Here is a 13,617-nt window from a genome sequence, read left to right as displayed (position 1 = left end):
GAACCACAGAACTTGAAAGGCACTCTTTTGTGGGCTCCAATTTTGGTTTTGCTTTCATTTTAGGTGCCTTAGGTGGAGGGGGGTTTGGCCCAGTGGCGATTGCTCTAAGACTGCAAGGAAAGCTCAGCTTCCCCTAAAATGTAAAAAAATAAGTGATCAAATATATACTGGTGTGTGTACATGTCATTGAATAAATATGCACTACAATGAGTCATTGGATAAATGCTGGGCTTTGTCCCGCCCATCGGACTCTCAGCGTCTCTGGGGGTCTATGGGGCAGTGGGCTGGCCTCGGCTGGTCCGGACGCTCAGCTTCTGCATGATGATTGGATGATCTGTCTGAGGCTGAATCCCTTTTTGATTACAGTGAAATGAGCGAATCAGCAATACTTTGGTGTAGAGATCCGTGGGAGCACAGGCGGACACACTTCACATGGGCCAAGGCCGTTTAAGCAGCCTAGCTCTGCTGGCCATTGAGAGGACACTAGTCAAGTCCCTGGAAAAGATGCCTTGTTGGTACGACAGGGTCAAAGATCATTTTCTTAAAAAGGAACGGAGGGTAGAATTAACGTATAAATAAACCAACACATTTTATGATGTAGGCCGAAATTGAGCTTCCCCTCCTTGAAAGACCAGTATCCGCCACTGGTTTGGCCATAGCATTGGAGTACATTACTGTGGCGGTGAGCTAACACTGGTTGGTAGCCAAGGGCATGGCGGCAGATTTCACGTATGTATCAGTTAAAGCCTTGCAAAGATGTGACCGTCATCCAGTAAAAGAGGCGCTAGGCGCGAGTTACAAACAGGGTTATCCAGAACCAATATATATAGCGAAGCATGAGGCTTTTCAGAAGTAGAGAAAAGGGGGCAGGGGGTAGGGAGCTGCGGTCAGCAAGGGGAAAACTGTTGTGTGAAGGCTTCAGAACATGAAATATCAGGAAACAGAGAAAAGGATAGAGCTAACCATGATATCACTCAATAGGTGAGAGCTGTCGAACAGAGAGGGGAAGCATGGGAAAAACCAACCGTGAAGCCTCTGGATGTTGAGTGAATAATGCAACACAAGGAGACTCACTACGTTAACTTCAGTACTCCCCAATATCTGGAACACAGTCTCAGCTCTGGATGGCAAGAGTACCTTGCTGCTGAAGAGTAATGAACTACAGTCTAGATTGTGGACACCAGCTACACAAGACAAGACAGGTCTGTGGAGCATGTCAGATATGTAGCTGGGTGCCATACCATGTAGGGCCTTATTAACTAACAATAAAGTCTTAAAATCAGCCCGGGAACTTCACTGGCAACAAATGTAGAGAGGAGAATACACGTGTAAAGCTCTCTTCTTAATGCCAGTCAGAAACCTTGCAGCAGCATTTTGTACCAGCTTCAGACATGATAGGCTGGACTGACAAACGTAGAGATACAGTGAGTAGCAGTAATAGACGTGAGAAGAGATAAAAGCATGGATGATTGTTTCCTGAGCCTTGGGTGACAAAATGTGTTTGAGTCGTGAGATATTTGTTAGATGGAAAAAACTACTGCGCAACATGCTAGAGATCTGCTTCTCAAATGTAAGAGCCCTGTCAGAATAAATGAGCAAATATTTTTCATGGGAATGTACAGTATCAACAGCCACACTACAATCCAGGAGCGTTAAAACAGCACACTTTCCACCGTGCCATCCTAAGTTGAACAATTGCATGCTTAAAATTAGATGGAACACTCAAGAGGCGATTGTTTATTAAATATAACATACTGGGCCCAGCAGACTGTAGCACATCTATGAAAAATCTTGTAGAAAGTAAAATTGCAGCATTAGTTGTCAGATCTAACATGTACCATATTTGTCATCATTTGTGTTTCTTCTGAAATTAAGGGCATTGAGTTTCTTTGCCGCTATGTTTTCCAACTGATGTTGTAGCAAATCAGCTTTACAGAATTAGTATCAGAACAGATAACAATGTAAATCAGAATGCCCCATGTGAGCAAGCCAGAAGTGACAGTGGAAAGGAAAAACTCCCTCCCGAGACTGGAGGAAGAAACCTTGGGAGGGACCAAAACCCACAAAGGGGACCCATCTTCCTCTGATCAAACTACTGATAGAAATGAACAGTAGCTGAATGCACTAATTATTACTCTACATTCAAACTCATTATGCCCCACATTTCAATATAGTGTATGATAAATAAAGTATCCAGCTTCTGACTAGAAAAGGTAACAACCAAAATATCAACTTTATATATAAACAGATATTTGAAATATAAATAACCACATACTTGATTCAACCCAAGTTTATATGGTATGTATTGTTAGATGGTTTCAGGGACTGTGAATAAGGTGGAACAAATTACTACTCATTCTAGCTTCGTAATCTACTGCTGTGTCCTTGATTTTGGACTTTAAGCCATGGATGATCCAGTGCACTTGCAAGTTTAATTAATAATCATTTTGAATATGGATATGTTAAAATCAGTAAATATTTGATCTGCCCCCATGTCCTCTTCTTTATATTTAAACTGCTTCTCATCAGCAGTTCATTATCACCCAGTTTTCTGACACACATTCCCACAGTATAGACATCAGTTTAGCAGCACCTTCCTCCCTGCATATTTAATGCACTGGGTTGCTTATTTCAAAATTACATCTGCATATTATTATGCAGACATGCACTTAACACATACAGTCAGTGGTTCTTCGTTTTGAGTTAGACTAAGCAGCTCTCGCAGTCACTTTAAACCATTCATTTAGTTTGACACTGTGATAGAGTGACTAACCAAACATCACCCTTGAAAAAGATGCATTAAATGGTGTTTTTGCAGTCCTGTCATGTTGGCAGTGGCAGCTTCGCTCCGGCTTGTATTTTCTGTCTAACTAGCAAGCATTTCCTATCAGTCATTATTAATCAACAGCACACACTCAAATCAGCTCAATCTTACAAAATTGGAACGTGCTCCACTCCACAGCATACAGAGAGAGACAGGGCGCCATCTGACTGGACTTGTCAGAAATGTCTTAACATCTTTTGGCAGCTCTAAATGTGTTTGGCCCTCTAGGACGGAAGTCTGACATCCCTGATCTAACCTATAAATAAAATCTTCACTTGTGAAATGGGAGTTAAAGAGAAAAATGCAGGAGGAGCTTTGAGTATTACCAAACAATCCCTGAGCTTACCTGCCAGTCTTGTCACACTCGTAGAAATATGCTATTTCTCCCATTTACATTCACAGATATTCTCACAGCTGCTGTCTATATTTTCTACCTATCGGCCTAAAGAGAGCTTACTTCCAAATAATCCCAAACATGTTGCACAGTAAATTCACCAGTGTTAAATCAACACTATTAGTGTTAAATTAACACTGTTTGTTTAATAATTTAACACTCTCAGACACTAATAGTGTTGATTCAATACTGGTGAATTTACTGTGTGAATATTTAATATGATGATACATGAAAACAGAATACTGCTAATAACCCACACTCAAATTAATATTAATTATTTGTTTAAATCATCTATATACATTGAAAGATCACTGGATTAGAAACACCTACTTTCTACACTCATTTTCCATTTGATCACTTTGTAGCTCTACAGTAACAGACTGTAATCTAAATAAATTTTTTATTTTTTTTTTGCATATATTCTTTTCACCATTTCACCTCCTTCCTCAACAACCAGGACCTCCAGAAGACCACCACAGAGCACTGACGTGGTGCTGTTGATGTGTGTGTGGCACTGATAAAATTGAATCAGACACAGCAGTGCTATTTGACTTATTGCAACCCCTAATGCCACTGTTGCACTGTTAGAATAGTCCACCAACTAAAAATATCCAGCCTACAGCGTCCTCTGTCCAATGATGAAGGACTAGAGGATGAACAAACAAAACTGTGCAGCAACAGATGAGCAGATCAAGAGGGTATGTGTCTAATACTGTGGACAGTGAGTAGACACAGTGTCTTAAAACTCAATCAGCACTGCTGTGTCTGATCCACTCATTTCAAAACAGCCCACACTAACACGTCGCCACCACATCAGGGTCACTGCGGCACTGAGAATGATCCACCACCCAGAAAATACACGATCTGTGGGGGTCCTGACCATTGAAGAATAGGGTAAGATGGGATGACAAATTATGCAGAAAAACAGATTAAAATCTGTAATTGTAGAACTACAAACTGCTCTTGTATGGTCAGTGGAGCTGAGGAAGTGATCAATCAGTGTTGATACTAAGGTATGTGTTCCTAATGCATTGTATTTTCTTATTTGTACCCTCTTATCTGACTGCAGCGTCAATGGTTTGATGCTAGGAAAATTGGGGACGGTGGGAGTGAAGGAACAGCATTGTCCTCCTTCCACAATTTGTGGCCAACCCCCAACAGCTCCGAGGTTGCCAGGGATGGCTGCCCACCTCTCTGGCCCCTAGTGCCTAGTGTGTGTGTGTGTAAGATGCACATCTAATGCCCCTGTGGTGTTGTTGCTACAGAGCTTCACTCTCCTTGGCTGCTTCTTTTAGTCTTCACCTTGGGTCACTGCCTGCAAAGAGTTTGGTGTGTTCTCCCTGTGTCTGTGAGGGTGTACTCTGTGATATCTGGCTTTACCCCACTGTCCAAACCACATGTTGGTAGGTGTATTGGGTGTGTAAAATTGTTCACAGTTATGAGTGTGTGTCCAGGGTGTATTCCTGTCTTACGCCCTGTGATTCCAGGTATGCTATGAACTCAGCATGTCGGGGTGAAGCAGTTTAGAAAATGAATGAACGAATGAATGTTTAAATAATATCACTTTATTATATATAATAATGTGATCGATATGCTTGGAAAAGAATGCTAACTCTCCAGGTGTCTCCATAGCCTTGGTATTTTCACCTTATCACAAAACACACACACACACACACACACACACACACACAGAAAAGCACTTTTTTATCAACATTCTCATAAAACAAGCGAATGAACAGCCATGTGTTTGAGAAGGAGAGAAGGCGTTTGTGTGTGTGTGTGTGTTTTATCCCCTTGGGGAGGATGTTGTGAACAAGTGGAAAATGACAGGCCGCTCTCCAGCACTCACAAAGCTGCATGTTGCTGTGCGGTCATCCAGAATACGCCCTGGCACAACAGACCGAGGTAGGCAGAAAGACATAGAGAGAGAAAGAGGGAGAGAAGTAGCGTGGGAGGGGGAAGGAGTATAATCCAACCTATTCTTTCATCCCTGTCAGTCTGCCACCGCAGGTCAGTGCTTATGGAATATGGGCACGTACCTGACACATTCATCCTCTCTCTCTCTCTTTCTCTCTCTGCGTCTGTGTGTATTTGCATCTCTCTGCTGTATTGTCACTATCAAAACAAAGCCTCACATTTTCTGAATGGCATCCATACAGGAAATAAACAATATAATGTTTACAAAATGTACAAAAGTTTACAAAAGTTTGATCTGCCTCTGAAGATCAATAGATTTGATGTGAGCTGGTGTGGTGTTTGTGATTCAAAACTAATCACCCAATATTAATACATATCTTCACTGGGTCTTGTGGCTGAATGCTTCACAGAAATGTTCCAACATCTACTTTTCAACATTTCAAGAAGAGATGAAGGCCACACTGCATCAAAGGAGGACAAGGTGCCTATTAAAGGCAAAGTCAACAATTCTGGGGAGGTTCTGTTCTCTGGTTTGTTTAGGTTACGAAACTCTGACCATTGTTTGGTGGTGATGGGGGGGGGGGCATTCATATGTGGCTGAAGATGAACTTGTCTGTAAGTTTTTATTAACTGAATTACCACAGAAACTCATTTGTAACTGGAGTTTTCAGTGGTGTAGCACTTTCAGTCTGTGTTTACTTTCATGCAGTTTGCGCTCTCCTGAATTTAGAGTCAGTTGCAGCTCTGAAACAGCAAAAAGGAGTAAAAAAGGAGTCAATATCCTCATTTCAACCAACCATAATTGGGCTGAGATGGTTAAAAAAAAAAAGATTGCCATTGGCTGACACTGGGGATTTATTAATACATTAGAATGGTTTCCAGCGTTCAGACAAACAGGAGAGCTAGCAAATCGTAAGGAAACATCCTCAGAATTTTATAAAATGTATTTTTGGATTAGAATTATGCCTGCCACCTTTAATACCCCTCATTTCAGATTGGACTAGCAGGTGTCCATTCTGTGAATGTGTATCATAATTTCTTTTATATATTCTCAGAAAAAAAAGTTAAAGTACTGTAGTGGTACATTATTGGTCACTAAAAGAACAAACATTGGAAATGTGTCATCCCTTATTCTCCAGAAATAGGGTAAGTATTTGTAAGGTTTCATTATAGAACTGTGTAAAATAGAAGAGCATATGTCCTGGAGATGAAATGGGGCATGTGAAATTTTATAATTTACAATTAGAATGTAATAAGCTATGATTATGTACCCTTTAGGGTACCACCACAATGAAAGTATCTGAGAGTGTATCTTGTATGTTCTGCTACAGGATGCGCTGGAGGTGCTGGCAGAGATCTGTGAGTTTAATGACAATAAGGGTCGCTGTTTGGGCTTCAGGAGGGCTGCATCTGTGCTGAAGAGTCTACCCACTCCATTGAGACGCCTGCAGGATGCAGAGGGACTGCCCTGTCTGGGAGAAGAGAGCAAGGCTGTAATTGAGGTGTGGTAGTCATAGCCTTTCCAGTAATCTGCACAAATCTAACCTTTCTGCATTCCAGGGTGCTTACACTTATACTTCTGCTGTTTCTCCTTCTCAGTTACTGCCTTGAATTCTAGATTTGTTAAAGTTAGAGATTGTAATTGTAAGACTTACTATTTTAGGACTGCTATCAGAGTTCAGTAACTGCATAACTTAGTAGTTAAAATGACATAAATCAAAGTTACCATAAAATGACAAAAAAGCAGAAGAAAGTTTGAATTTTGAATTACAATTACAGGTTACACAGAACAACAACAACAAAAAACAAACAAACAAACAAACAAACCCCCCCCCCAAACATTTGCATAAAATTTATTTGTACACTTCATCACCACACAGTAAATTCACCAGTGTTAAATCATCACTATTAGTGTTAACTTTACACTGCAAGTGTTAAATTATTACTCTAACAGTGTTAATTTAACACTAATAGTGTTGATTTAACACTGGTGAAATTACTGTGCACTCATCAACCTAAAGCAATTTTAGACACACGTTTACAATGAAGTGACCACAGATGATCTGTAGTAGATTATAACAGTGGTAAATGCTGGGAAAGCATTAAATGTTGTACTGTTCCTATCTGAGTTGTTATTTATTTTTTCATTGTCCTTGTGGACAATCATTTGTAGAAGTTCTGTAGTTCTTGTTTTTTCCCCCATCTTTTTCTGTATTTAATCCTTAATTTGGCACTGGTGCTAATGTAGGGTGATCATACCGCAAACAATCTCATTGTCTGAATATGATTAATGAACAATGGTTTTATATTTTTTAATGTTGCTGGGAGCTTATCAGTCTTTTTTTTGTGCAATGCACTGTTTATATTTGGTGCTGTGATTGTGAGTGTTTTTTGTACATTTGATCTCTTTATGTTCAGTGTCAGCTTCACCAAAATCACAACATGCCTAAACAACAGACAGCATATTTCTTTGGTACAAACTGCTCAAGTTGCTCGTTTGGCTTCTGCCTTTAAGTTTTCCTTCATGTTGCTTCCATGTGACAGATTGGATGAAGCTGAATCATGTGAATACATGCGTGGACAGTAAAAGGACACACTGTGGGGGACTTATTAAAAGAATTAATAAAAAAATGTACAAACAAAATATAAAATATAAACTATAAACAAATATAAACATAAAAAAATAAAAATCAATATAATCAATAAAGGCAAGATTACTGCGAAAAATACTGCATGACTAAAGAACAGTTTCTTCAGCCTGCCTCACAACCTGTGTAACCCAAATGCTTGAGAGATAACCGTCAATTTGTCAGAGGCGGTATGTGAATTGAATTCAGTGGAGGTCACACCATGTTCCCCCATTTTGTGGTTGCTACAGGTGTGCCCTCGCTTAAGGACAAGGCTGCCCTGTTCATACAGGTTGGCATTTCCCCAGTCAGTGAAGTCAGATTTGAGTTTTTTTTTTTTGTTTCAAAATTTCTTTAGGGTCTCGGGGGCTGGATTTGTAGTACTGCAATCAGACTAGTGACATTGCCTCTCCCTGTGACACTGGTTTTGTGTACTGGGTAATATACTTGGAAAGATGCTTGGGTAAGCACATAGTTCTACACCAATAAGATTCCCTGGGCACGACTCCTACACTAGTTTCTACACTAAAGCTGATTCAGAATTATATTTAAAAACAGTTTAAAGTAATAAGAATAAATAAATGTATATATATATATATATATATATATATATATATATATATTAAGAATAAATAATATAAAATTTAATCTCATGTTAGAAAGTGCTTAGTTTCAGCCACATCCCATTACTTTCAGTTTGTTAAGTTTGCCTCACTGTCAGGATTCTGCCAGTTGGGTTTTGATTGTCTAACTGCCTCTTTCAACATGGCATGCCAAATAGCAGACTTGTGATTGGTCCTTTTGTGCCAGTCAAATTTCTTTTCCTGCAGTAGTAGGCAGTTCTTGACCACTTTAAGTGGAAAATGGTAACAGACTCTTCCTAGCAAGTCTTGCAATGCGAGACTAGAAAGTGCTTAACTGTCAAAGGCATAGGAAAGAATGAAATAGACATGATTTCTTGTTGCTAATCTTTTTTTTCTACAATTGTTTTTAAAGATAATGAAACCTAATCCAATGTGTGAAACCACATAAGTTTAATGAAATGACTTCACATTGCATTGTTTTTTAAAGTCAACATGCAATGAATCATATGATTTACACAGTGCTAATTGCTGTAGTATAAACTTCAAAAGCTTGTTAACTGCATTAGCTATTAGTGCATCTTCAATGCAGTAATTATTTATATAGTTTTTGCTGAAGCATCGATTTAAGCACACAGCTGCTCAATAAAACCTGCTTTCGATAAATGCTGCATTCAGTAACTCTATAGCTCTATTGATTTGCTTTAGCATTTCCCATTTCCCATAATTTTCCTCAGCTGACTAAAATAGCAAGACACTTAACACCATTTACTCTGTTCCTCATTTCAGAACAGAGTGATAATGAAATCAATACTAAATTATGCTGAATATAATAAATATATATAAATGAAGCATTCCCACAAAGAGAAATCATGTGGAAACAGACGTCAGTGACAGTTGCAAGGAGTGTTAGAGTATGAGAGGTGTTAGGGAAGTGTAAATTTAGGTGTGGGTTTACGTTTGTGTGTGTGTGTGTGTGTGTGTGTGTGTGTGTGAGTGGGTGTGTTTTTTTTTTTAAATTTTGTGTGGGACCAAAGTCTGTTTTCAAGCTCACATTGTGAGGACTTGTTTTACTTATGGGGAAAACAGCATGTCCCCCTGCCTCCATAATGTAAATCACTGCTTTGTGTCGTGAAGCCTGGTTATAGTGTGGGGTTTAGAGTAGTAGTGATGATTAAAGGTACGATAAATCTCCACAAGATGAAAGACAAACATGAAGACAACACTGTGTGTTTGAGAGTATGTATATGTTGCATACGTGGCACATGTGGCGCTAACATGCCCTGTCATTTCAGGCCTGGAGGCATTGACGGTAATCTGAATGCAGATCCCGAGTTGAAAAATGTTCCTTACAGTCAGAGGAAGAACGAATTTAACAGAGAACAATCCACAGGCTCTAATTTGCAATCCGCTTTCATAAATGTAGTACATTATAGCTTGTTTTTTACAGACATTCTGAGCTGTGAAATTAGACTTATCTATATGAAGAGCATCTTGGTTAAACATTTACATGAAAAAATTAGGTAACACTTTAAATTACAGCCCGCTAATTACTGGGAAAGTACAGAGTACGTATATATACATAAATAAGACATATGGTAAAATAAGTACGGAGTAAGTAAAGGGTACGATATTAGAAATATGTGCTTATTACTAGGTATTTTACAAACCTTTTACAAATAAGGCATGTAACTACATTCTGAAGTCATTGTACTTTGTACTGTAAAAGTATGAGTTTATGCAAGTGCCTATTACTGTCATTTTTTTATAAATAAGAAATGCAACCACTATTTTGAATTAATTGTATTTATGAATGGAATAATAGATCCATATCGAATATGGAAGAAAACACTGATGCATATTCCCTGCCGTACCCATGTGAGCAGAAGAGAAACACCAATTTCATTATTATCTCAGACCTATGTGATGATGATTTGTGTGGTAAATCACATGTCCTAAACCTAATGTGTACAAAGTACCAAATAAACTCTGATAGTGCCTGTAATGAAAATAGCTGACCATGTTCTTCTCTGTATGTGCACTGTAAATAATTTTAAAGGATCTATAATCACATTCAGAACTACAGAACAAACAGTAGCTGCATTCCTTTTTTATTAAAAAAAAAACAGACAGTAATAGTCACTTGCATAAACGGTCATACATTTAATTCAATTTTACAATCTATATTTATGCCTAGAAGTACAATGGATTCGGAACATAGTTAGCGCTATGTGCCTTATTTGTTAAATGTTTGTAAGATACCCAGTTATAACCACATATTTATAGTGTCATACCCTTTACTTACTCAGTACTTATTTTATCTTATGTCTTACTTAACAGGCATTTACTCTGTACTTACCCAGTAATTAGCAGGCTGTAATTTAAAGTGTTTCCAGTGAGATACATGTTTTAAAGCTTTTCTCTTTGTTTCTATTACAGGAGATCTTTGAATGTGGTTCCTGCTACAAAGTTGAAGACATATTGGCAGATGAGCGATATCAGACACTGAAGGTTAGTTTTTGAGAAATTAAGGTAAATTTGTCCAAAAGTGAAGGACCAAATTTAGTGATAATATGAAGAGGAAGAAAGTTTTAGAGAATGGAATTAAAACTAAAGGAAAGAAAGAAAGAAAGAAAGAAAGAAAGAAAGAAAGAAAGAAAGAAAGGGCCATGCTGAAAAAAAAGAAGATTGAAAAAAGGTGAAAAAAAGATGAGACTTACATAGACATACAAATAAAGAAAGACGTGTGAAAGAATGTTTAAAAGAATGAATGAAAGTTGGAAAGATAGAAATAAAGAATACAGAAAAAATAAAAAAGAAGAAAAAATAAAGGTAGAAACACAAAATGGGTGAAAAGAAGAGAACGTTTTAAAGAATGAACTTTAAAACAGAAAGAAAGAAATTAAGATAGAAAATGATATGAAAAATAATAAAAAGATAGAAAAAAGAAAAGAAGAAAAAAGACGTGAAAGAATGTTTAGTAGAAAGAGAAAGAAATAAAGAACAAAAAAATAAAAAAACAAAGATAGAAAAAGAAAATAAATAAATAAAGAAAGAAAGAAAGAGAAAGAAAGAGCTCCACAAGAAGTAAAAATATAGAAAAAAGAGTGAAAGAAAGAAAATGATCAGTGAAAGAATTTAAGAAAAAAAGACACATTGTCAGTTTGAAAAAAAAAAAGGATGTTGCCCCTTCAAACATACTCCTCTGCTTATTAATGCTTCTTCAATAACAAAGACACTAGATTTTCACAGCTGCTGATAGGAATGTTAAAATGGTGTCATGAAGTAGTTAGTCTTACAGAGAGTAGCAGTAATTATTCACACATCATTAAAACAGATTTGCATGTTTCTCTAAGCTGTGTAGGGTGTGCGTGCATATGCAAAACCTCACACTAACACGTAAATCTAGTAAAAATGAATACAATTAATATGCTGCTATATGTGGCCTGTATACGATATGAATTTATACAGAAACTTTGTATTAAACTCCAGTTTTGTGATGCATTGTTTGGTATGTATGTGTTTGTGTGTATAACAGCTGTTCACCAGTGTGTTTGGAGTTGGACCCAAAACAGCAGAGAAGTGGTACCGCAGAGGCCTGCGTAGCCTGGAGCAGATCTGCTCTGATTCTAGCATCCACTTAAACAGAATGCAGGCAGCAGGTATTCCCCTTATTTCATTCCCATCACTGCTTTCTATTTCTCACATTAAAATGATGTTGTTCTAAATGTAAATTAAAATTAGTGTCTGACCTCTCATTGTATAGACAATGTTCTTAAACTTAAAGGTGGTGTTTTAAATTTTAATTAAAAAACACTTTATTTTATAAAACAATTCTGAGAATTTTCCTCACAGTTTCCTAGCTCTTTGCATGCTGGAAACAAACTCCCTTTGTTTGTACACAGCCTTAGCATTAAATAGGGAAAAACACAAAGAGTCTCTGCCCAAAATGGCATTTCTGACTGAGAAATGGCATCTGGTGGGGTGTCATGGCTGCACAGGGAAGATGAGGAGGCAGATGTACATGCAGGGGATCACTTTAATTACACAAAACCAAAACAAAACCAACAGCGAAAACAAACACAATAAACTACATAAACTAAACAGGCCTTGACAGTAAGACTCAAACAGACAGCCGTGATCCTGTGTAGACATATGAACACAGAGACACAGAAACACACATCTATGCACACAAGACCAGACAAGGGAGCACTGAAACAAATGGACTATATATACACAAAGCATGGACAAGACATGGGCTACAAAGGAGGCACATGTGGAGACACTGATGAGAGGGCGGAGCTAAGGCAGGACTAGGGTGGAGGCAAGAACAACAACAAACAAAACCATGACGGTACAGGACAGGGCCAGTACAGGACAGGGCCAGGGCATGACAAGGGGTTTGGAGTTGTGGAGTTACCTCAGAATATTGAAAAGCATGATAAGAGATGAGGATATTGCACTATTTCTGCACCATAGGTGGAAAATACTGACATATTTTTGTTGTTTCAGATTACTTAAGGTGGAACTGAGTCCAAATTTGGAAGACTTGCTTACTCTATGATAGTAGCCTAAACATAGACCGAAAGTGCTACAGAACAGTTGGAGTTGGAGTTGGAATTTCTGTGGAAATTCAAACAGTGAATAAAACTTACAGACAAACTAAACACCAATCAGTTACAAACAGTCTTTTTTTTTTCCTCCCACCTACCAATTCTACTAAAAGAATGCAGAGAATCTGAATAAAAAAAAACAAATGGGGAGTTTGCTTTGCTGTGAGAATACTGGTTCTCCAGAGCCATCAACATTGCCTTTAGGTATAAGAAATTACACATTAGGTGCTTTTTTGCGCACTTGTGTAATGAAAGAATGTGTCAGAATATTTATTTTCAAAATCTGTTTGAAAATAATATTTACAACAATATTTATTTTCAGTACGTAACCATAAAATAATGTCAAAGTGTAACCTGTACACAAAAGCAGTTTACTAAAAAAGAAATTAGAAAAGATAGTAATTCTATTTTGACATTATGCATTTCAGTCCATATAAAGAACAATACATTAGAATAAGAATTTCATTTGTTACCCTTGCTGCCCTAATTTTAATCCATTTTAATTGTTGATCTGTTTTATCAAATTCTTTTATTAAGTCGTTAGCATTTGTTTTTTTCATCCTGTGAGGATGACATGCATACTGAGTTAGACTTAGTCATAACCAATATACAGAGAGCTGAGCATAGCAGTATTAAAGTTTATTTGGAGTTGACCACTGTG

General features: G+C 37.7%; 1 protein-coding gene across 1 annotated transcript in view; it reads left to right on the top strand.

Annotated features, from left to right (window-relative positions):
- dntt (deoxynucleotidyltransferase, terminal) overlaps positions 1–13,617 on the top strand; it is a 145,736-nt gene that overhangs the window by 25,464 nt on the left and 106,655 nt on the right. The window contains exons 4-6 of the mRNA XM_066679637.1: positions 6,467–6,637; positions 10,783–10,854; positions 11,882–12,005. Of these exons, the coding sequence (XP_066535734.1) occupies positions 6,467–6,637; positions 10,783–10,854; positions 11,882–12,005 (367 nt within the window). The remainder of the gene's footprint in view (positions 1–6,466; positions 6,638–10,782; positions 10,855–11,881; positions 12,006–13,617) is intronic.

This window comes from Hoplias malabaricus, chromosome 8 (genome assembly GCF_029633855.1).
Source record: "Hoplias malabaricus isolate fHopMal1 chromosome 8, fHopMal1.hap1, whole genome shotgun sequence".
NCBI classification, from domain to species: domain Eukaryota; kingdom Metazoa; phylum Chordata; class Actinopteri; order Characiformes; family Erythrinidae; genus Hoplias; species Hoplias malabaricus.
Note: the sequence above shows the minus strand (reverse complement) of the source record. Positions and strands in the feature narration are given on the sequence as shown.